General features: G+C 33.0%; 1 protein-coding gene across 1 annotated transcript in view; it reads right to left on the reverse strand.

The window, feature by feature from the left end:
- Positions 1 to 22,531, reverse strand: part of LOC137407981 (voltage-dependent calcium channel type A subunit alpha-1-like) — a 113,864-nt gene that overhangs the window by 33,207 nt on the left and 58,126 nt on the right. The window contains exons 26-33 of the mRNA XM_068094369.1: positions 21,468 to 21,593; positions 19,022 to 19,105; positions 15,819 to 15,941; positions 14,782 to 14,939; positions 8,896 to 9,046; positions 6,616 to 6,743; positions 5,098 to 5,194; positions 2,910 to 3,015 (exon numbers count right to left, since the gene is read on the reverse strand). Coding sequence (XP_067950470.1) covers positions 2,910 to 3,015; positions 5,098 to 5,194; positions 6,616 to 6,743; positions 8,896 to 9,046; positions 14,782 to 14,939; positions 15,819 to 15,941; positions 19,022 to 19,105; positions 21,468 to 21,593 — 973 coding nt within the window. The remainder of the gene's footprint in view (positions 1 to 2,909; positions 3,016 to 5,097; positions 5,195 to 6,615; positions 6,744 to 8,895; positions 9,047 to 14,781; positions 14,940 to 15,818; positions 15,942 to 19,021; positions 19,106 to 21,467; positions 21,594 to 22,531) is intronic.

Raw genomic sequence — 22,531 nt, forward strand, 5'->3', positions numbered from 1 at the left:
AGAGGAAGCAGACTGTATCACAGCATGCATATACACAAATTACACATACTGTATAACAATCAACAATAGAAATGTGACAGTGACTTGTAACAGGAGGTGTGGCAGACTTGATTGAATTTGAAAAAGATTTACCTGAAGGAAAGCTTGAGCTGCCATTCTTCTCTAAAATTTGTCATTTCCAAAATTTATTAACGAGTCAGCCTACCACGATCACCTGATGGTTTTAGTTTATTAGGAAGTAGATTTTAGGTAGGAGATTCTGAGTTTAAATCTTTAATTAAAGCCCATCAGAATAGTACCTTTTTACAGTTTAGCATAATTGCAGAACTAAAGGATATTTCATGAGCATAGAGATGTTTTCAAAATATCCCTATCGATGGTTTATTACACATTTTCTATTTTGTTTAGTTAAAATTATAAAATGGTTTTAAATTAAACAATGAAAAGTTAGAGTATTTGATGTAAATAGCTTTGCTTGGTTTATATTTTGTAGAGGAAAGTCATTGTTTCACCATGGTAGCAAAGATCAATCCTTGTAATAGCGGTAAACATTTGGTATTCACAGCTTTATAGATTAAGCTAGATCCTAAGAGAATAGCTGAAAGTGAGATTTTTTTTATAACGTAGATTGAATAAACTTTTTTAAGTCAGCATATACTTCACTAAAAAAAAACTGTTTGATAACATTAAAGGAAAGTGAAAGGATGTTACCAATATCCCATAAAAGATTCTAAACTATATTTGTTTCAGATTCACTTGTAAACGTTGATCAAATCAAATACCACACATTTATCAATCTTCAATAGCATTACTCACTAAATATTTTATAGAGCAATTGGATCAAATAGACTATTAAAAAACTCTACTAGCCATAATTTATTGTTGAACTTTGACCTTTTGTAGATTAGATGACCATTGATGGTTAACGGCCGTAAAACAACGATATGTGAAACAGTTATATGTGAAACATTATTATGTGAAACAATGATATGTGAAACAAGAAATACTGAGAATTTTATGATAATTAAGAATTAAGTTGAGACCAGATTTACATGAAATAGTGCCTTCAACAAATGGGTGAAATACAATATTAAAATCAATCATATAGATTATGCATAGATACAGATCAAAAATTGAAATAGATGACGCAAAAAGTAAAACATATAACTTGAAATACAAGAGTAAAGTGATAGTTGAGACGTATAAAGCAAGACTTCAAACATCTTAAATGAGACATAAAACACAAAGTGAGACAAGAGATATCTAAGATATATAAAGATTTTTTATATATCTAGATATCTAAAGATATTTTAGATATCTAGATATCTAAGACCAAAGATATCTAGATATTTCATACCCAATATATGAAATAGAAAATGACTAAATTAAAATGTGAGCCTTTGTACCTGTAAACTAACAGAAGACCAGCATGTATATCATGAGGCATGAAGGAGATGTTCCAAAGGTGAGCGCAGACATGAAGCATTTGAAAAGAGCTTAAAAACTAACTCTTTTTTTTTAAATTATCCTAGCTGCAATTACAGTATACAAGCTAAGTATGTACTTTTTGTTAATGATTAATATTGCCTTTTGAGTTAGTTTTTCTTTTCGACAGTTTTTTTAAAACCTCATGTTCATTACCCTATTTTTAATTTGTTATTTTCAAATAAGCCGTTCCAATTTAAATGCCTTCATATTCCAGTTTGATTAACAATTTTATCAACTATTAACAAATCTCGAGGTCAAACACTAAAAACTTTCTCCATTTATCTTTTAAAGGCCTTGCTTTTTTACGTAGATATTTGTATGTTGCGTTATCTCAAGTAAGCACTAAAATGGTCTATACCTTCTCTTTTCATTCAATCAGACAAAGAACCTTGTTTACCCTCAATATTTACTGCTGACCTGAAGGTTATGAGGCAGGTCTATAGTATAAGGCATGAGCAGAGTATAGAGACAGATGTACTGCAGAGTGAGAAGTAAACATGCTAGACTGAAACGTCAAATGCCGCCAAAGGCTACCACCGTGAGAACACATAGCACAACCAAGCTGACAGGCAAAATAAATATCCACTCAACAAACACAAACATTCCTACCTGAGAGATCTTGGAAACAATACAGTATATTTTAATATGCATATAGAGCAGCTGGAATAAAGATATGGTTACACGGCAAACATGCTATGAATGTACACACAAATTAGGAAGAAAGTCAGTTAAAAATCTTAGCAATGTTTGTAATTAACTTGAATGAGCCAACATTTTTTTAAAAATGAATTTACACACAACTTTTTTGTTGATTTTATCATAAAATATCATTTTCTTTTCTATCATTTGCAATTTTTTTATGCTTGAGGTGATCTGATTGGCAGGATGTATCGAGATTAAAATCTACATAAGTTGATTGCGGAGTAAAGCGGTCAGAAGAAAAATACATGCAAAATGATGTCACTAGTTGTTATCGCTGCGATAGTTGTTTCTTTGCAATTATAAACATACTTTTCTTCTGAGCCTTTTATATATCAATCAAGTTTTGTCAATTTTAATCTTGAAACATCCTAAATTTCAGATCGTCTCAAACATCAAAAACAATCGCAAATGATAGAAAAATACTGATAGTTTCTGATAGAACCTACAAAATGTTTGAGTAAGTTCATTTTAAAATGACCTTTAAATGATAAAGGTAATATCTGAATAGTTTTGATGTATCACCAATAATATATCAATCTAACATTGAACTGGTTTGCTAAGGTTGCATCTGATACCTCCAAAAATTTATTTAAGCATGTGCATCATTGTAACTAACAAGTATAGAAAACAAAATCACTCGCTATACTTGATCTAGCTATCATAGACTTCAGCATTGAAACAGAATTTCATATGAGAGAATGTTGAAAGAGTGTACTTACTTGGGCCCATCTTAATAGCTAGAGACTCCCTAATAAGTGCAAAGAGAGTTGTGGTAAAGTGAACTGTCATGTTGTCGGCTACTGGCATGTTCATTCGTATTAGTTTCTAAAATTATGTATAAATATAATAATTGAACTTATACGGTAGTTTTTAATAATGTTTGATAATATGAAACTGTGAACTTAATGAGCACTGTACTGAGAGTTTTAGGATTATAAATTGTGCAGAATCATGTTTAGTATTAATTACAAGCAATATATCTTTTGTTCTACATGACATTCTGTCAAATATAATGTTCCACAATTATCTTATGTTATGTAGAACATAGAATTGTAGAAAATGTGTTTTTCTTAAGTAGCACTTTGTTTCAAGAGCTTCATTTGATTGCTATTATATCATGACGCATCTAGGCCTAATGGTCCTCTCATCCACACTTCCTGCATCTTGTATATAATTATATGCTGTATGATATATCAGATAATTAACTAGATAATATCACAGTGTGGCTAGAAAGAAGATAAAACAAAAGCTACAGACATCTTAAGTAGTCTGAAGATGGCATGGATGTTTAGTTAACATGAAGGTACTATGGTTGCTTGTTCCACTGGGAAATAATAGTGCCAAATTTTAATTTCTTGGAACCAAAGCATTCAAAGTATTAAACAGATATCAAAGTGTATAAATGTATATAAATGTATATCAGAACAAAACAGAATAAAAATAAGCAGATTTGTATCGTATATTCTTGGAAAAGAGATGTGATGTCATACAAGCATGAATTTAGAGAGGAGGGAAGGAGGAGGGGTACTGTTTTGCAGGGAAGTCTTCTTCAATAATGATTAAGCGTTTATCATCCAACAGTCAGATTATAAAGTATGCTATAGAACGGTCAAAGCTGAAATGGGCAAGAGGGAAACTGAGACCGCATTATTTTATAGTCTTATGTTGCAATGCACTTAAAATTATTGCCATGCATGGGAGCTGCCCACTGAAAATCCTTTCAACTTTGGAAGCTAACACTCGAATGCTTTGGGTGAACAACTCTCACTTCACTCAATTTTTTTTAGATAAAGTGAGAGTTGTTTAGCTACATAGTAGCTAATGAGGGACTACCATATATTTACTACATATTTGTTGCATAAATACTATATATTTTTTATATACTTGCTGTATACTTACAGTATATTTACTGTATGCTTACTGTATCTTTACTATAAAGTTATCGCATATTTATTCTACACTTGCTGCATATTTACTGTATATTCACTGTATATTTGCTCTATATTCATTGTATATTTACTGCATATTCACTGTATATTTACTGCATATTCACTGGATATTTGCTGTATATCCACTGGATATTTGCTGTATATTTAGTGTATATTTAGTGTATATTTACTGTATATTTACTGTATATTTAGTGTAGATATTATGTATATTTATTGTATACTTACTGTATATTGGCTGTATATTACTTTATATTTATGATATATTTGCTGTATATTTGCTGCATTTTTAGATGTGTTCTTGGAAATTTTTGGCAATAAACTCTACTGCAACAGAACCTTCAAACAATGCTGCTTATTAAAATATCACTTTGAAAAAAAAATTCGTTCAGGTCAAAACCTCTAGAAAAATTAATTTCGAAAGGCTTGGTGTTTATAACTTTCCACTTTTATTCAAAAACCTTTAATACCTAAAGTAGACTGGCACATGTAGTGTAATCTCACTAAATGATACATATTGCATATGAGAAAGGGGAGGTTTCATTTTTAAGGCTCCACATGAATGTGCAAAGGAAGTTGATCGGCTCTTTTAGTACACCACACCGTTATCACACTAACTCACATTGAAAGTAAATAAATATATACTTGTATATATAAAAATTATAGGCAATTATATATAGAAAAAGTGCAAAGTTGCTACTGCTTATTCTTTGTACAGTTCTCCTTTTGATACGTTGTTGGCAATGTTGGCTCTACTTTTTAGCCGAATGCCTAGTCAATCCTCTTTTGTTCTATCGTGGACTTCTTTATCAATCAGCCAAATCTCCTAGTCTAGCTGACCCAATCACAGACTGTTAGCACTCACCACATGTGTACGTGGCAGTTGGATCTCATGCTATACTAACATTGTTGAGGTTTAATAAAATCATTTATTTAATAGATTGAGCATTTTATCACTCACTCTGTAGGCAAGTCTGTATGGACAGTTCTTTCCAAAGCCAACAGGCGGCTCTATGCTTCTTAGCATCTCATACATTGCAGTGTAGTGTATTCTTCCACTGAAATATTTTATACGATGTCACGATATATACTTGCCAACAAAAAGCACAGCATTGTATGTCTAAAAGTTTCGTTGTCAAAAATCAACACTACAATGGAGTAAATATAAGAAAAGAACGGTTTGTAAACTCAGTTTTAAATCTATAAGATAGCATCAATTTTAGAAAATATTTTGGAAGTCTCTAGAACAAAACTTAATGTCGATGACTTTACAGAGATACCGTTATGTAACAAGTTTTTTTTTTATCCAAGTCAAGTGTTAACATAGATTGTATATGTAATATACCAACTAAATATATACTATGTATAGTATTAAAATGTATTAATTATCTATACTAATATTGTATACAATATGGCATTAATATATATTAGTATATATTATACTATTTATTTATATACATGTATATAAATCTCAATGCTTGTCATTTGTCTGTTGGTCTGTAATTAAGGTGTCCAGTTAGAGCAATAAAGTTTTAGGAATGAAACTTCACACTAGATTCCAGCTCGGAACCTCAAAGTCAGAGGACAAGCAAGCTAAACCACCACACTACGCTGTCCTTGCTATTTTACTACATAATAATAGCGCACACACTTATTCAGAGCTTGTAAAAACACTATTGGATACTAGCACGCTTGAAAAGCACTTTAGTGTGATAGATTATAATGCGTAGCGCTTCAAACTAATTTCAGATGTAAGACACTGCTCTTACTATAGTAAGTTACTAGCTTTACTAGCTTAAGTTACTCAAATTCATTAAACAATTATTTCATTACCCAAGCAACACTGGGCATTCACCTAGTAAAATTATATATTATGATATATTATTATAAATATATATAATATTATTATAAAAGCATGTATCATACAATATACATTAATAGGCATATGTTACATAGCATTAATATACATTATATTATATATTACTTATATTATAATATTATATAGTATCATAGGAGATTTGCTATATAATATTATAATGTACACTATGATAATATTGTATATTATGAAATGTATATGATAATATATAATATGATAATATTATATATTATAAAAGAAACATGCAGAAACCAAAAGGTAATCTTCAGTGAAATTTGCTATATTTCCCTCTCATGTAGTTTAGAGTTGCTGCGATGAGGCAAAAAAATAATCATTCAGCATTTTTCTCAGGAGCATAATCATAAATTTAGTAAAACATGTCAGACTATTTTTTATGAAACCGCAAGAAGTGTGCCCTATTTTATGCTAAGCAGAGGATAAGATGTCATAAATGGCACAGCAATTATGATGTGACCTTTGAAATACCCAACAAACAGGCGATGCAAAAATAGGAACAAATATTCGTATATGTCTGCAATAAAATGTTACTAGAACAATCACATGATTTTACAAAATATTTTAAAGCATAGTCTAGAAACTTACATCGCGGCCGGATCATGCTCTGCCCAGGCTCGAATGAACTCATCAAGGTGATGAGGGCCAAGTATGGATGAGTCTCTTGTTAGATAGTCAAAGTTGTCCATGATGACAGCCACAAACAGGTTGAGCATCTGGACGCAGAAAGAAAAGTGGTATGTTAACAAATGTTGTCTTTTTAGATGTATAAATCTTGTATGGCATAACTTGAGAAACATTCCTGTTGAAAACGCAATAGGGAATATTTAAAATTAAGTATAGATTTTATTTCAAATTCAAAATACATAAATACATATTTGCATATATATAAATACTCATGCTACAGAAAGCACTGTTATATATATACATATATATATATACATGTATATATATATATAAAATATATTAAGAACTGAAAACTTTTAAAACATTTTACTACTTAAAGTTTCATGGTTGTTACCATTCATCAGGTAAAATTAAAATGATCCGAAGCTCATATGACTGTACGCAAAAAAAATAAATGCTCTATTTTAATATTGAGCACTCTCTTCTAGTGAACTGCAACCTTCTTCTTCATCAGTATATATATATATATATACATATATATATATATATATATATATATATATATATATATATATATATATATATATATATATATATATATATATATATATATATATATATATATATATATATATATATATATATATATATATATATATATATATATATATATATATATGTTGTGTTTCAAACAACATTTTGAAACACATAACATATATAACAGATTAAAAATAACATGAAATAAATGACTTTTGGGTACTCAGAGGTTTAATTGTATTAAAATTACCATTGTTCAGTCTGATTATTAAAAGCTCACCCTAGTTTCTTCACTTCAGTTAGCTCTACTAGAGCAGTGTAGAATGTGCTGGTCATACTTCATACTATTACTAAAACCAGAGCGTCTGTTGGGCTTTTTGTATTTTGAAGTTCTTTTTTAACTAGACATTGTTTTTAGATTGAAAAGCAACAAATACAGAGTCTTATTTTTAAAAAGTCATGAAGGGCAAAACCCAAATACATAACCTGTAATAAGTTTAGCTTAGACTTTGTCAGCATAGACTGTTTCAAATGCCGATTTACATTCAACCTTACGTGTACAACCTTAAATGGCTCGGAGATGTTCTGTCAATGTAAAAACTATTATATGAAACGGAAAGGATTTTATAAGATGTCACTGAATTTTATTTAGTTTGTTTCATTACCAAAAGAAAGCAAACAAAAAACTCTTCAGAGATGCACAAACAGCATTATAACAAATCTATTAGGAAAAAAAACTAAATTAAAATTAAACAATTAAATTTGCATATAGTACTAGATATAAGCTTTGAATAACTCAGATAGCCTGCAGGTGAGTGCTTAAAAGGCTGGTTCCCAGGAACCAAACAGAGTGTCAAAAGAAAATGTTTTTGCTCATCTGGTGGAAGGCACAGATCATATGCATGTGAAATTTGGATGAAATCAGCCAAAAAATGTGAAAACAGTTTTTATGTAGACTAACAGACATACACACGTAATGACAATGCTCAATTTCTATATAGAGATAACATTAACTTAATACATTTCACGGCACTAATTGCTTATATATAGATTATTTACTGTATTTTAAATTAGTTTCATATCTATTCATGATTTATTTTACTTTTACAACCATGTAATTCTCACAAATGATTTGAGCCTTTTTGAAAGTTAGAAAATACTTGGGAACTGGAGTAAAACAAATTTTACACTATTCTTCAAAAATTCATACATTGAAATACTTACAAGTAGTAATTGGAATGAATATGTTCTCTCTGTTGAGCTACCCATTTCCACATTATTCTCACAATTTATACCAAAGATTAATAATAATTTATTATTAATAATTAATTAGTTGTTGATAATTAATTGGGATAAAATATGTGTATTTAGTAGCAGTTCAAGAGTTGTGCTTCAAATGTCAGTGTGCCTGTAGTTTTAAAGTATTATTTAATTAATGGTATTAATTTTATTAACTGTAATGCAAAAAGCATAAAAGCAATTACACATTTTTTGTGCTTACTTTCTGTATAGAGAGACAGAATTTTCGAAGAAGCATTCACTCAAAATTCACCATAACTAATTTCTACTTTATTTAGAAAAGTTCCATAACCTTATGTAACCAAAATCAAAGAACTCCATTATCATCCCAAGCACTAGTCTTTAAACAGTTATAACACTGACTGCTACAATACTAAAACCAACCAGATTGCCAAAAAGACTCACCAGAAAGGAGCAAAGGAAAATGAAGCTGGTGAAATAAACATAACCAATAGAAGATCCACAGCTGTTAGGCTCTGCATCAGCCTGTGACGCGCATGGAGCTTCTGCCAAGCATGACAGCATGATCTCTTGCCAGGCCTCTCCCGTCGCACATCTAAAATATTAAAGAGCAAATTTATTGCTGTATTTAAAATCTACAATACTTAAAGATGAAATTACACAAAACTTTAATATATTTGATCAAAAATTATCGGTACTTTTTCCTTTTTTGCGGTTGTTTTTGTTATTTGACGAGAACTGACTGCCAAAGTGTTTTAAAGATTAAAATTGACAAAATTTGGTTGCTGAATTTATAAATTCAAATTTTAACGTTCGGATCATGCAAAAGTGTGATTATCACGTCTATAGTTGAAAAAATAGCATCAGAGTAAAAAACTGTAATTCTGCAAATTGAATGCAATAGCCGATATCAATTATCACAACGGTAGCAGCTAGTGACCCGACGTCGTTTTGCACGGTTTTTTTCCGAGCATCTGAACCACAGGAATATCTTGTTGGTTTTTATCTTGAAACATCCTGGCAGTCAGATCATCGCAAAAACCAAAACAAAATCACAAATGATAGAAAATACAAATACTCTCTGATAAAATCTATTCGAATCTTGAGTAGGTTCATCTTTAAAAATAAACCCTGTTGAATAAATTCAAGTAATCGAACAACCAAGGTTGGCTCTTGTAGATTGTACCAACAATCTACGGTGTAGCCAGAATTTAATAAGTAGTACTAACTTCACCTCCTTTTCTTAATAGCTTTAACTTACATTACATGTTTATTGTGACTTTAGCGTATTGGATGATTTCTTTAAGCAACAATGTTGACTCATCTTCTATGAAAATGCAGTAAGCTTCCCTTTTGAAGATAACAGTTAAACAATATATTAATTAATGGGGTTCAGTGCAAATTCAAGTTCTTAGAATTTTTGAATTCATTGTGGTTAAAAGATCTATTGTAGCAGCTTATTTTATAAAATAAATCGTTTTAACTAGCTGTTCTGGTAAAATAAGTGTTATTTTGATAACTAAAAATAGATGTACTTTTACTGTCGTTATAATGTGTGTTCACCACTTTAAGTAATGTGCAGCTAAGTTGCTGGCATTTATTTTTGCATCGTGTCTACTTTTATAAACAGCCAAAATGGTAATCTATCTAAAAAAAATTTATGCTGAAAGAGATTATAAGTCAGCAGTGTAGGCCTATTTGCTATCAACTTAAAGACTAAACTTTCATCTTTTGAGCGATCTATTCTATTAGAATATAAAACGATTTCCCAAGTTATTACAAACAACATGCACCTAACGGACATGTAGTTGAAAACTCACCTTTCAACAATTATTAATGTTTCTACATCTTACTGAAATATCACAAGATAGCAACTCATCTAACGACAAAACCAATTATTTTATTTGGAATACTTGGACAATTTTTCGCATGACCTCTACGACCAAACTAAGCAAAAAAAAAAGATTTTTATAATTTTGAGATCTGAACTCAGATATACATTACTAGCATGGCAAGCCTTCATAAAGTTAAAATCAAAAAACTGTTGTAAAAATGACATTAGAAAATCTAATGAAAATTTTAGGCAATAAACCTTTACACTGACTTCTACAGTTTTGGGAAAGTTGGACCATATCTATAAACTGTGCTATGAGAAAGTTAAAGACCTGAATCTCAGCATAAACAGCTGAGACCACAAATATCTAAATAAAAAATAGCCTAGTTGCTGTATAGATTTTGGCTAACATTAATAGGTTATCCTGAGGGGATTTGCAGGACACAGTTGAAAAGCTCTCAAAATCTGTTGAAACAAAGACTAATGAATTACAAGATAGAGAGGGTGTTACTTAAATTGAAAATAGTAGAACAAACCAAACCATTAGGATATGAAAAACTTAATATCTGGCTCCTACTATAGCCAAAAATTTTTATGCCAACATTGGAAAACTATTTGAATGAAAATTAATAAACCAGCATTCTCCCATACCTGTATGTAGACCAATTTAAATTACTTTAGGGTTTTTTTATTAATTTAATAACATTCCTTGTTTAAAAAAGTGTGTATAATATGCAATACTTAAAAATAAACCATAGTTTTTGAACTTTATACTCATTAAGAGAATCTTGATGTTATATTTTAAGTAACATTATTTCAAATCGTATGAAAAATTGTTTTGATAAAGTTTCCACATAGCTCATAAAGTGCAATTATGTATTTTTGTTTGTGTCTTGCATTGCTTATTTCATCAATTAGTAAAACTATAGCACTAAGCAAAGAATAAATATACTTACAATATTGATTAAATAAAAAAAATCAGAGCTTAATTTTTACGTAAGTAAGGTATGATGAGGCCCAGTAGCACTGCAGTTAGTTGAGACGCAGGGCCTACAGAAGTAGGCATAACTCGGCAAAGATGACAGCATTCACGATTTCATTAAAACTAAAAAAGTATTGATTAATTTAGATTAATTACTTTTGATTAATTTAGGTTTAATCAGTGGCTCTTGGCATCTCCTTTGAATTTGTTAAGTGTTGACACTATGTAAGTTCATCGGAAGACTGTTTTATTGTAATGGAACTCTATAATCAATTTTTACTGTTATTTAATGATAGGCTGGTTTGTAAAAGTCTTTTGAAGGTGTTTGCACAGATAAATTCTATCTTTTTCTGTGCTTGAAATATTTTGAACTTACATGCAGTATGTCTATCTATATATAAATCTCAAATTTTGTGTGTATGTGTGCGTGTGCTATTGAAACATTGGAAAGAACAATCTGTATCTGAACAAAAAGATTTGATCTCGGTACTTCTCGTTTGCCAGGTAACTACACGCTAAACCAGTGAGCTACGCAAGATTAATAGATTCATTGGGAGATATACATGAATATCTGGATGAAAATACCGCTATGTGTTACACAACGTGATTGAAGTTGCTTTAATGGCTTTTATTAGTAAATGACTAGCCTACTCAAATTAGTCATTGGCAATGTGCCAGGCTAATGGCAAGTGGCAGGCAAATACATTACCTGCCACTGTTATATAAGCTGTTTTTAACACCCGTGCAACGCTGGTCATTCATCTAGTTCAGGGGCGCTCAACAGGCGGCCCTGGGGCTGGATGCGGCCCTCAGCCTGATTTTATGCGGCCCCCCAGAGACTTTAACAATTTGAAATTTTTATGCTGAATTTTCTGTCCAAGTTCAGGCCCTAACTTAGCAGAAATGTAGGCCAATTGTAACCACACTTTCTGACCAAATTAACAGCTATGCTATGACTCTTGGAAATCCCCTTCCCTTGCATCACTTTTTTCTTCCTGTCTAATATTACTGCACATGTGGGTAAAATCCCCAGTTTTTAGGGAATTTCCTTAACTGACCTGCTAACTGTTGGTTTATAAATCGGTTCATTCATTTAAACACAAGCATGGCAAGTAAAAGGAAGATAGACAAAGAGGGCAGAGAATTTAACAACGATTGGAAATTGAGCTATTTTGTGAAACACCACTCTGTAAATCAGGCTGTCTGCGTAATTTGCAAAGAGTTCTCAAAGTATATAAGTATAGTATAAGTAGTTCTCAAAGAATATAATATTCGACGGCATTATACTACTCGCCATGCACAACAGTATGACCAGCACAGTGGCCGACAGAGAGCAGAGAAGTATGAAACACTGTCAAAAAATCTCGCATCACAGCAGCGCTTGTTCACCCGCTACACTGAAATCAGTGAAAAGGCTACAAAGTGTAGTTTGGTGTTAGCTAACAAAATTGGCCAGAGGCAGCTGCCATTTCAACATGGAGAGTTCGCAAAAGAGGTAAGTTTATCTCTATTTCACCAATATGCTGAATATTACCGGTTCTTGTTTGGGTACCATTTATATGTGTATTATATTTGCATGCATTTTATGTGTTATTTAAATTTTATCAGCATATTCAACAGCACATGAAAGTATTGTTATTGACTATTGTATTGTAGGTACTGACAGCATTTGTGGAAGAGTTTTGCCCCGACAAGAAATAAGCACTGGAGAGCATCTCTTTATCAAGACACACAGTAATTAGAAGGATTGAAACATTGAGTAAGGGCATTGAGCGCAAACTCAATGAGGTTGCAAGCAATTTTATCTACTTTAGCATTGCGCTTGATGAGAGTACAGATAATTCGGACATAGCACAACTTGCCATCATGGTCAGAGGTATTTATGATCAGTTCAGCATCACAGAGGATTTTCTCACAATGAGCAGCCTTCACGGCACCACAACTGGTCAAGACATATTCGACAACCTGCTCAAATTACTTAAAGATTTCAATCTACCACTTGAGAAGTTATCAGGGATATGCACTGATGGTGCGCCGGCAATGACTGGAGAACACACAGGCTTAATTGGCTTGCTGTTGAAGTCCAGAGTGTGGAATGTCCCTCCTATTGTGTACCACTGCATCATTCACCAGGAAAATTTAGGAGCCCAGCACCTTAAGATGGGACATGTCATGGAATTGGTTGTATCCACAGTAAACTACACAAGGGCTCGAGCTTTGAGCCACCGCCAGTTCAAAGAGATGCTGAAGGAGTTTGAAGCAGAATTTCAAGACGTGACATATTATTGTAAAGTGAGATGGCTCAGTAGTGCAAAAACACTTCGTCGGTTTCTCAGTCTTTTAGATCCCATCGATACTTTCATGAGAGGCAAAGGACGTAACCATGAAGAATTCAGAAATGTGGCATGGATAAATGATCTTGCTTTCCTGGCAGACATTACTGAGCATATGACGGATCTCAACCGCAAACTACAGGGAAAGCAGCAGCATGTATCATCTCTGTGGAGCCATATAACAGCTTTCCGGTGTAAATTAAATCTGTGGGTCGGTCAACTTCAAAATGGAAACTGCACACATTTTAAGAGCCTGCTGGAGCGACAACAGAGTGTTGAAAATCGTGTCAGTGCCGAGCCATATGCAAAGCTCCTGACTGGCCTTGCTGCTGAATTTGGCAGAAGTTTTGCTCAATTTGATGGCACTTGCATGCATATCAACATCTTTGAAGACCCTTGCACCTGCTCCTCTACAAATGGAACTGATTGATATTCAAGCTGATAAAAGGCTGAGCCAGCATCACAACAGCCATGAACTTGTAGAATTTTACCATGATTTTCTTTCAAAACAAAGAGTTCCAGGCCTATACAAACATGCTTTACTCATGGGCAGTTTGTTTGGCTCGACTTATCTATGCGAGCAGTTCTTCAGCCGTATGAAGCATACCAAAAATAAATACAGGACAACTATCACTGATGAACACTTGACCCAGCAACTAAGACTGGCTTCCTCAGCTACCCAGTCTGACATTGATAGAATAGTCGGAGAAAAGCAATGCCAAGTATCACACTGAAATATCTAATTACATGTTTTAGTGTTTGTAACTGTCCATGAAATGTTCAATTTATGTACCTGTACACGTATATCTCATTTACTTTAGTTGTACAATTTATTTTACTAACCTAAATAAAGTTTACTGTAGCTAGCACTGTAAACCTTGTAAATCTCTGTAAATCACTTCACGGAACTCTGTGTGCAAACAAGGAGTATAGCAACTTTGACCTAACTTATGTAGATGTAATCTCGGCCCCCTGCCTACAGATAATTTTTCATATTGGCCCTCACTATGAAAAGGTTGAGCACCCCTGATCTAGTTGGTTTATAGAGTAGTGGTACATTGTAGCTTTCCTTGGTGTGCACAGAACTATAAAACAACTACCATAGATAACCTTTTGTCTAGCTGAGGTATAACATTACAAAAATATAACATTGATTAAAAAATTAACAAACTAATTCAAACCTGAATAGGAGAAGCAGCGCTTTGGAAAAAGTTCTGAAGTTGTTGTGACGATTGATAGCGGAGTCATCACCGATGTCTATGTTACCGAAGACTTGCATGCCGATGATGGCGTAGATGAAGAAGAGCATCCCCAGGAGCAAACAAACATATGGTAGGGCCTGAGGCATGAATAAATACAACTCGATGTCAGTACACAAGGTTAATAATGGCTGTATAACTTTAACAATAATTATGTAGATATTGTGGGTAAAAACAAAACACATAGCATTATCTAGTCATAATATAATGAAAAGCATTATATGTCACTAATGATTTATTTTTGTTGCAAAAAAATCATTCTAACTAATATCCCTGCATATCTAATCCATTGAATGATCTTCAAAATCTTTGAATTTTCTCCCTTCACCTGTTCTAAATTTTTATTTTACGTCAATAAAACGTTTCAAGATCTATCATGTTTATTTTAACGTGTTTAATTTAAATTTGAATTAAAAGTTTTACAAGCTTTCATGATTTGTGTCCTCATGTTTTACAGAACAGTTACAGATTTTCAACTCAATTCAACTTAACAAATAAACAAATATTATACAACATCTAACAATTATTTTGATAATATCATTGCTAGCTCCTTTAATAATCTTCCACCTAATATCCATTCTCTTAACAGAGAAAGGTATTTTAAGCACTATATATCAAATCATTTATTTGATTTTAGAGGCTAACTGTTGTACCTTTTTTGTATGATTCTTATATAGCATAATTGGAAAAGCATTTTTATTCAGAATTAAAAGTTGCCAATAAATTAATAAACATATATCTAACTTAGCTTGGTTATATCAATGTTTCAGAATAAAACAATGTTGTCACTTTTTAATGTTCACTCATTTTAATTAATTATTAAAACTAAACAGAATCAACAGTTTCTTTGATTATTAATTTTAACACTAGTTATGAAACAATATTATTAAGAAACCAATTAATTTTTAACATTGCCAATTAAAAAATTTATTTTGTTTTTTAATAAGATATTTTATTACCTTGAAAGATTGTACAAAGGTCCAAAGAAGAATTCGAATAGTGTAGCCTTTTCTAAGAAGTTTGATAAGTCTGGCAGCACGAAACAACCGGAGAAAGCTCAAGCTAATGAACTTGAGGTTTTGCTGAAAATCAAACAGAAAGGCATCACAATAAACACACATACAAAAATATTGACAGCCAGAAACTACACAAAAATACCTGTCAATGATAGAAGTGTTACCCTCACAACAAACAATGTTTATCCAGCATAGAAAGCTTAGGCTACAAGCTGATAGGAAAAGATGGAAGATGACTGGCTGGAGGATACAGCTCTATATGTAGGATTACAGAGGGAGAGATTACAGAATAGCAGATGACAGTCTACAAAGCGGCAAGTTATGGGATGGCAGATGGCAGACCACAAGATGACAGGCTCACAGGATGACAGTTGTCAGTTTGCAATGTAAGATAGAACTGATGTGCCATGTGCCATGTATCAGATGTGCCGCAAGATGACAAAAGATAAGCCGCACGATGATAGAAAATGAATTAAATGATGAAGGTTGGTATTTTGCAGAATGAGAAAAAAAACAGTTCAAAATATTGAAAATGATAAACTACTTGGTAGTTTATAATGATGGACTAACATATGGTAGTTAACAGTATGACACTAGATGATTATAAGACAACAGTAAACAGATGCAAATTTTATCAGTGACATATAGCAGTTAACTGTAAAACATATCCCAGAATGATAGATGATAGTCTACAGAATGACATACCACAGAATGATAAATGATAGTTTACAGCATGACCTACCACAGAATAATAGATGATAGTCTACAGAATGACATACCACAGAATGATAGATGATAGTCTACAGAATGACATACCACAGAATGATAGATGATAGTCTACAGAATGACTTACCACAGAATGATAGATGATAGTCTACAGCATGACATACCACAGAATGATAGATGATAGTCTACAGCATGACATACCACAGAATGATAGATGATAGTCTACAGAATGACCTATCACAGAATGATAGATGATAGTCTACAGAATGACATACCACAGAATTATACATGATAGTTTACAGCATGACCTACCACAGAATGATAGATGACAGTCTACAGCATGACATACCACAGAATGATAGATGATAGTCTACAGAATGACATACCACAGAATTATAGATGATAGTCTAAAGAATGACATACCACAGAATGATAGATGATAGTCTACAGAATGACTTACCACAGAATGATAGATGATAGTCTACAGAATGACATACCACAGAATTATAGATGATAGTCTAAAGAATGACATACCACAGAATGATAGATGATAGTCTACAGAATGACTTACCACAGAATGATAGATGATAGTCTACAGAATGACTTACCACAGAATGATAGATGACAGTCTACAGAATGACATACCACAGAATGATAGATGATAGTCTACAAAAATGACATACCACAGAATGATAGATAATAGTCTACAGAATGACATACCACAGATTGATAGATGATAGTTTACAAAAAAGCATATTGCACACACAGATAAGAGATTGCAAGATGGTAAATGACAAAGCTTCAAAAGCTCATATTTGTATGCTAGATAGTGATCTTTCTTCTTATAACTTAATAGCAAAACCTCGGCGATATTGTTTTATCTGCAGCTAACCACTTGTCATCAATCTTGTTTAGAACGCAGTAGTTTGTAGCAGCTACCGAAACTGTAACCAAAACAAGGCTGTCACTACAGACCAATCACAAAATGTTAACTCGCTTGTTTATTCATGTTTAAACTCTGAAGAAAGCAGCACAAACAATACAGGCCTGGACCATTGGCAAGCGGTAGCCCATACTTACAAGAGACTCAAAATTTTCCTAGCAAAACCATCCACATAGTTAATCATGGCACAAATGAGATTAGAAAATGTTAGAAAAATATGAGCTCTATTTCCAAATCAACTTAAGAAGATAGCAAAGTAGCTGTAGCAAACATATACAGGGATACTTGTCGCATTTCAAACATATACAGGGATACTTGTCGCATTTCAAACATATACAGGGATACTTGTCGCATTTCAAACTCAGTGTTTTTTTTTTGAGCAATCATTGGTCATTCAAAATCATTCCAGTAATCAAATAAATGAATTGAACAGCACCAAAAAAGCAAATAATACTGCATACGTTACACTCAAGTCTTTCTATGGCATCCTTAACTTGGGGCTCCATGTTCTGCAGGAGATGACAAATCTCTTTTGAAAAAATTCTCACTAATATTTGAAAAAATAAGACTTGAGAGCGGTTGTGGCCTTGTGGTCTAAAACGCTCAGCCGACAAACCACAGGTCGAGGGTCAAGTCCTGGTGGTAATTGGAATGACATCTAATCCTAAATGGCTTTTTGCTACTAGAAATGGTTCCAGTTGTTGAGGTTGAACTCAGAAATGTTTAGCGAAGATCACAGAGTTATTGTCTGTGCAACAATGATCATAAAAACATGCAGTCTCTGCTTGCACTAAGCCGAGAAAACAGCGTTCTGAAATACTCAAGGAACTACACACGCACGCACACACATAACACTCACGAAACACGCGACAAACACGGCACAAACCCTGTGACCCTCCTGTTAGCAAGTCCGGCGCCGTGCCAACTAGGCCACAGAGATTGATTTTATCACTAGTTTATATATGTCGCTATATCATTGGGAGTCAAATATTTCTTTTGGCTTTGCGTTTTACGCAGGGTCATAGCATAACATCATAGAAGCTGGTAGCTCTCATTATCAAGCGGATTTAAATTCTCCATTGGCAATTTGCCAGGCTGATAGCGAGCAGCAGGCAGCTCTCGTTACTTCTGATTGTTTATAAGCTAATTTTTGATAGCCGGGCAATGCCGGCGTCTAGCAGAGCTAGTCTTAATATAAACCTCAGTGTCTAAATTTGCTTTCATACGAGTTCAGCACTCTCATAGCTGTTCAATGCTGTTACTGCTGTTCAGCGCTATCATAGCTGCCACGAAAATTTCTTTCATTTAGATATTGTTGCAAACAAGAAATTTTGGTTAAGCAGAGAGAAAACTACTTTTTGCTCGCAGCCCAAACGGAACGTTTTTTAAATATCTGATATGATACACCCAAGTACTGTGGTCAGCTCCACAACATCCCCAAACAAAAATAATAAAGTCTGAAACCATATTAACTCACCGCCAGGTTGGTGACCAAGACGTCCGTCGTGCTACCAAGAACAGTAATGAAATCAAACTTGTTCCAATGATCCTTAAAGTAATTCTACAATTATAGTACATCGAGGGGTATTTTAAGTGTTTTCAACCAGCCATGGAAACTTAATACATACCAAAATATATTAATCTGAATATTTTAATGATAAGAAGCACTGTTAGGAAAAATGTTTAACATGATTAGGTTAAGCCAAGTGCACGCTGTATCACAGTATGTCGGAGTTGTCCTCTCACTGATTATTCCTAAACCATTTGAAGGCATTAACAGCGGCATCACCGAGGCGATGCAGATATGTTGGGAAAAACATTGCAGCTGCTTAACTTTCTCGTTATTTCACAGCGAACCATGAGCGCTTGGGTAATGTGCATCGCTTTGACGATGGTGGTAAAATGTTTAATGTTATTTGCTTTTGCTTTCTTACGCTTTTCTTGCTTGTTATGTAATTGGTTTACGCTTTTTCTATTATATCATACTGTTTGAAAGCTTAAAAATTGTTTCTCACTTTGACCGAGTGTTACTCACTCTTGCAAATAGAAAGATCGTACACTTATACAAATGTCCAACAGTTAAATATACCGAATTGCAATGGTGGTCAGCTGCCGCAAACTGCCCTACCTATATGTCCCTTCATGATAATTGCTGCGAGACAAGTATTTCTGCGGTCGCCTTTTATAATAAAAACACTATATTACAGACTATTTGCTGATGTTAACACAAATGGGTTTGCGATAGTTTGAACAATGTTATCACAGGCGATCATCGATGTAGTGTAGTATTACTGCGGATATACAGTGATACAGTGTGTACTAGTCTTATAGGACTTCCAATTTTCTAGTATTTGATGACTTTTAGCACAACAACTCTGTTTTTAAAGTATAAAATAATGTCTAGCTACAATAAAAAAATGCTATAAAATTACTCGTTTAAGGGTTGGCTTAACCGTGGTTGTAATTTTTAGCAAATAAATGCCGCCTGAAACATTAGAATGTTACAAAGTCCTAAAAAAATCGTCAATGCTCTTCCAAAATCTATTATTCTCTATTAGTCATAGAGAGCTTTTCACAACAAGTCGATTAGCTGGTAAGTTGATAATCATGTTATAGATCTAAACATAACTATGTGATTGGCTAAAATTCACACGCATATGCCTCACGCCTTTTGCCGACCTGACAAAAGGCATGAAGCATCTATGCGTAAAGTTTGGGTGAAATTGGTCAAAAAATGTAAAAATAAAGAACATTAACTTGGACTAACAGACACGCTCACACAATGAAAATGTGTGAGCGTGTCTATACTTATTAATATAGATGATGATGTTTGACTGTGATGTAATTTAATACATTTTGGTAAAGAAAAAACGTTTTAATTTAAATTAGTAGCATGTGTAAGCGCCTTAAGTTGTTATGAATGCTAAAAAAAGTTATTGCTTATGTAGAGTCTGTTTGGTCAAAAATAAAGTGATTGCAATTGCAATAAAAATATTTTGGGATTTCCCAAACAGAAATTTTTTCAGCGCATTTTCAACTTATCACTGGCTATTTCGTGTATTGGTAAAACCTGCAGCACTATACTCAGAGTTGGGGATACTTTAGACCCGAGTAATATATGTGTCGTCACGGAGAAGTTAAACACTTTTAAAGTGAGTCCGACTTCCATATTTGCTTTTATTACTGAAAAGGCTACTCAGGCCAAATTGTAAAAGAGTTTATCAGAAATTATAATTATTTTTCCTATCATATTGAGATGTTTGTTGTTGTTCAAGAGATCTGACTGCGAGAATGTTTTAAGATTAAAACTGGCAAAACTTGCTCGCAGTTAAAATGCTCAGAAGAAAAATACTTCTTTAATAATAACAGCAGCAGTTGTGTTTCCTGTTTGCCCCTCTCATTATGACATTGAATATTGCTTTCAAGTCATAATTTTATGCGCCTTTATTGAGATATATTTTGTATTAGCTCAAGTTTGTTAGATTAAAACTTCAAATATAACCTCGTATACATTGCTATAGATTTTTCAAATGATTTAAAGCTAGGCTGGATAAAATTTGTCCCATTTTTCCCTCTAAGTGCTGTGTAAACATATGGGTACCTGATGCTGATGAGACCAAATATTTATCACTAATAAACAATATGCATGAATATTGATGTCAGTTTTGGATAAGTCTTTCTATTCTCAGCATTTTAATCTTAATCAAGTTTTGTTGATTTTAATTTTGCAACATCCTGGTAGTCCACCAATCAGATCACTTAAAACAACAAACAAAACTCAAATGGTAAAAAAATATTTATATTTTCGATAAAATATTTTAAAATTTGACGATAGTGACACTTTAATCTGGCAAAAACAAGCATAAGGAATGACTACTTCAAAACAAGAGTTCTCACAAACTTTGCCCAAACACAATCTGTACCTTAAATCCATAAGCAAACAGCTTTAGAATGCATTCAGTGCTAAATATCATAGTGAAGGTCGTGTTGAGGTAAGAGAGGACATCAGAGTACTCGTCATCCCATGTGCCAGGCACATCCCTATAGTACTGAAAGCAAATAAAATTCCCTACACAGCTGCATAGCCCTAAAGCCAACTAAATTTTGTGAGTGTAGACTACGGAGCTGGGAATGCGTGCAAGCTGCTAGAGGCTAATTTTGAGTGTAATTTGGTGCAACATTTTAAAGGGCATGTACACTAGCTAAAGTTCAGCCAATGATAAATGGTTATCACTCGGCTATCATTAGCAAGTGGTAAAGAAGGAATACTAAAAAGAGTTATCATTGTTGAAAAAATTAAACTTATTATTGCTGAAAAGTGTACGCAATAAGCAACTGTTCAAATCGACACAAATCCATAAGCTTGAGTAATTCTCAGAATGTTGTGTTCAATTATATGAGATCAGCACAAAAATCACTCTATTGAATAGAAGACGACCAATATGTCAGTGATTATTTATTTACAGAACCACTTAAAGTAAACACTCTGTTTGTTATTAATTCAGCTTGTCAAGTATTCATTAGATAAACTACAGCAATATGCACATCAATGAAAAGATAAGGATGGTCTACACATAAACATTATTATTGATTATCAACTTATGCCTTCTTAGTAACCTGGTTTGGTGTGACACAGCAGAATCTGCAAATTATAAAAAATTAAAGAAAAATTATTTTTGTAGTCGTCGACAAAATTGGTCAAATTTACAATAGATTTAGAGCATTTATACATACACATGTATTCATACAAAAGTCAATTGGTGGACTCTGGAGTATTAGTAGCATGTTAATGATTGGTTGACCAGCCTTTATTGTCAATCACAGAGTAGGATAAAATGAGTGCCCAGTAAATAGATTATATTTCTGGAGAATACTTATGGTGGCAGACAGAGTGTCTACAAAACTTATTTCTCAAATACATGTATGTACAGTATGTATGGTCTGACATAATAAAGAAAGTGAGTTCGTACCATAAATGACAAAGAAC

The sequence above is a fragment of the Watersipora subatra genome, chromosome 11 (assembly GCF_963576615.1).
Source record: "Watersipora subatra chromosome 11, tzWatSuba1.1, whole genome shotgun sequence".
NCBI classification, from domain to species: Eukaryota; Metazoa; Bryozoa; class Gymnolaemata; order Cheilostomatida; family Watersiporidae; genus Watersipora; species Watersipora subatra.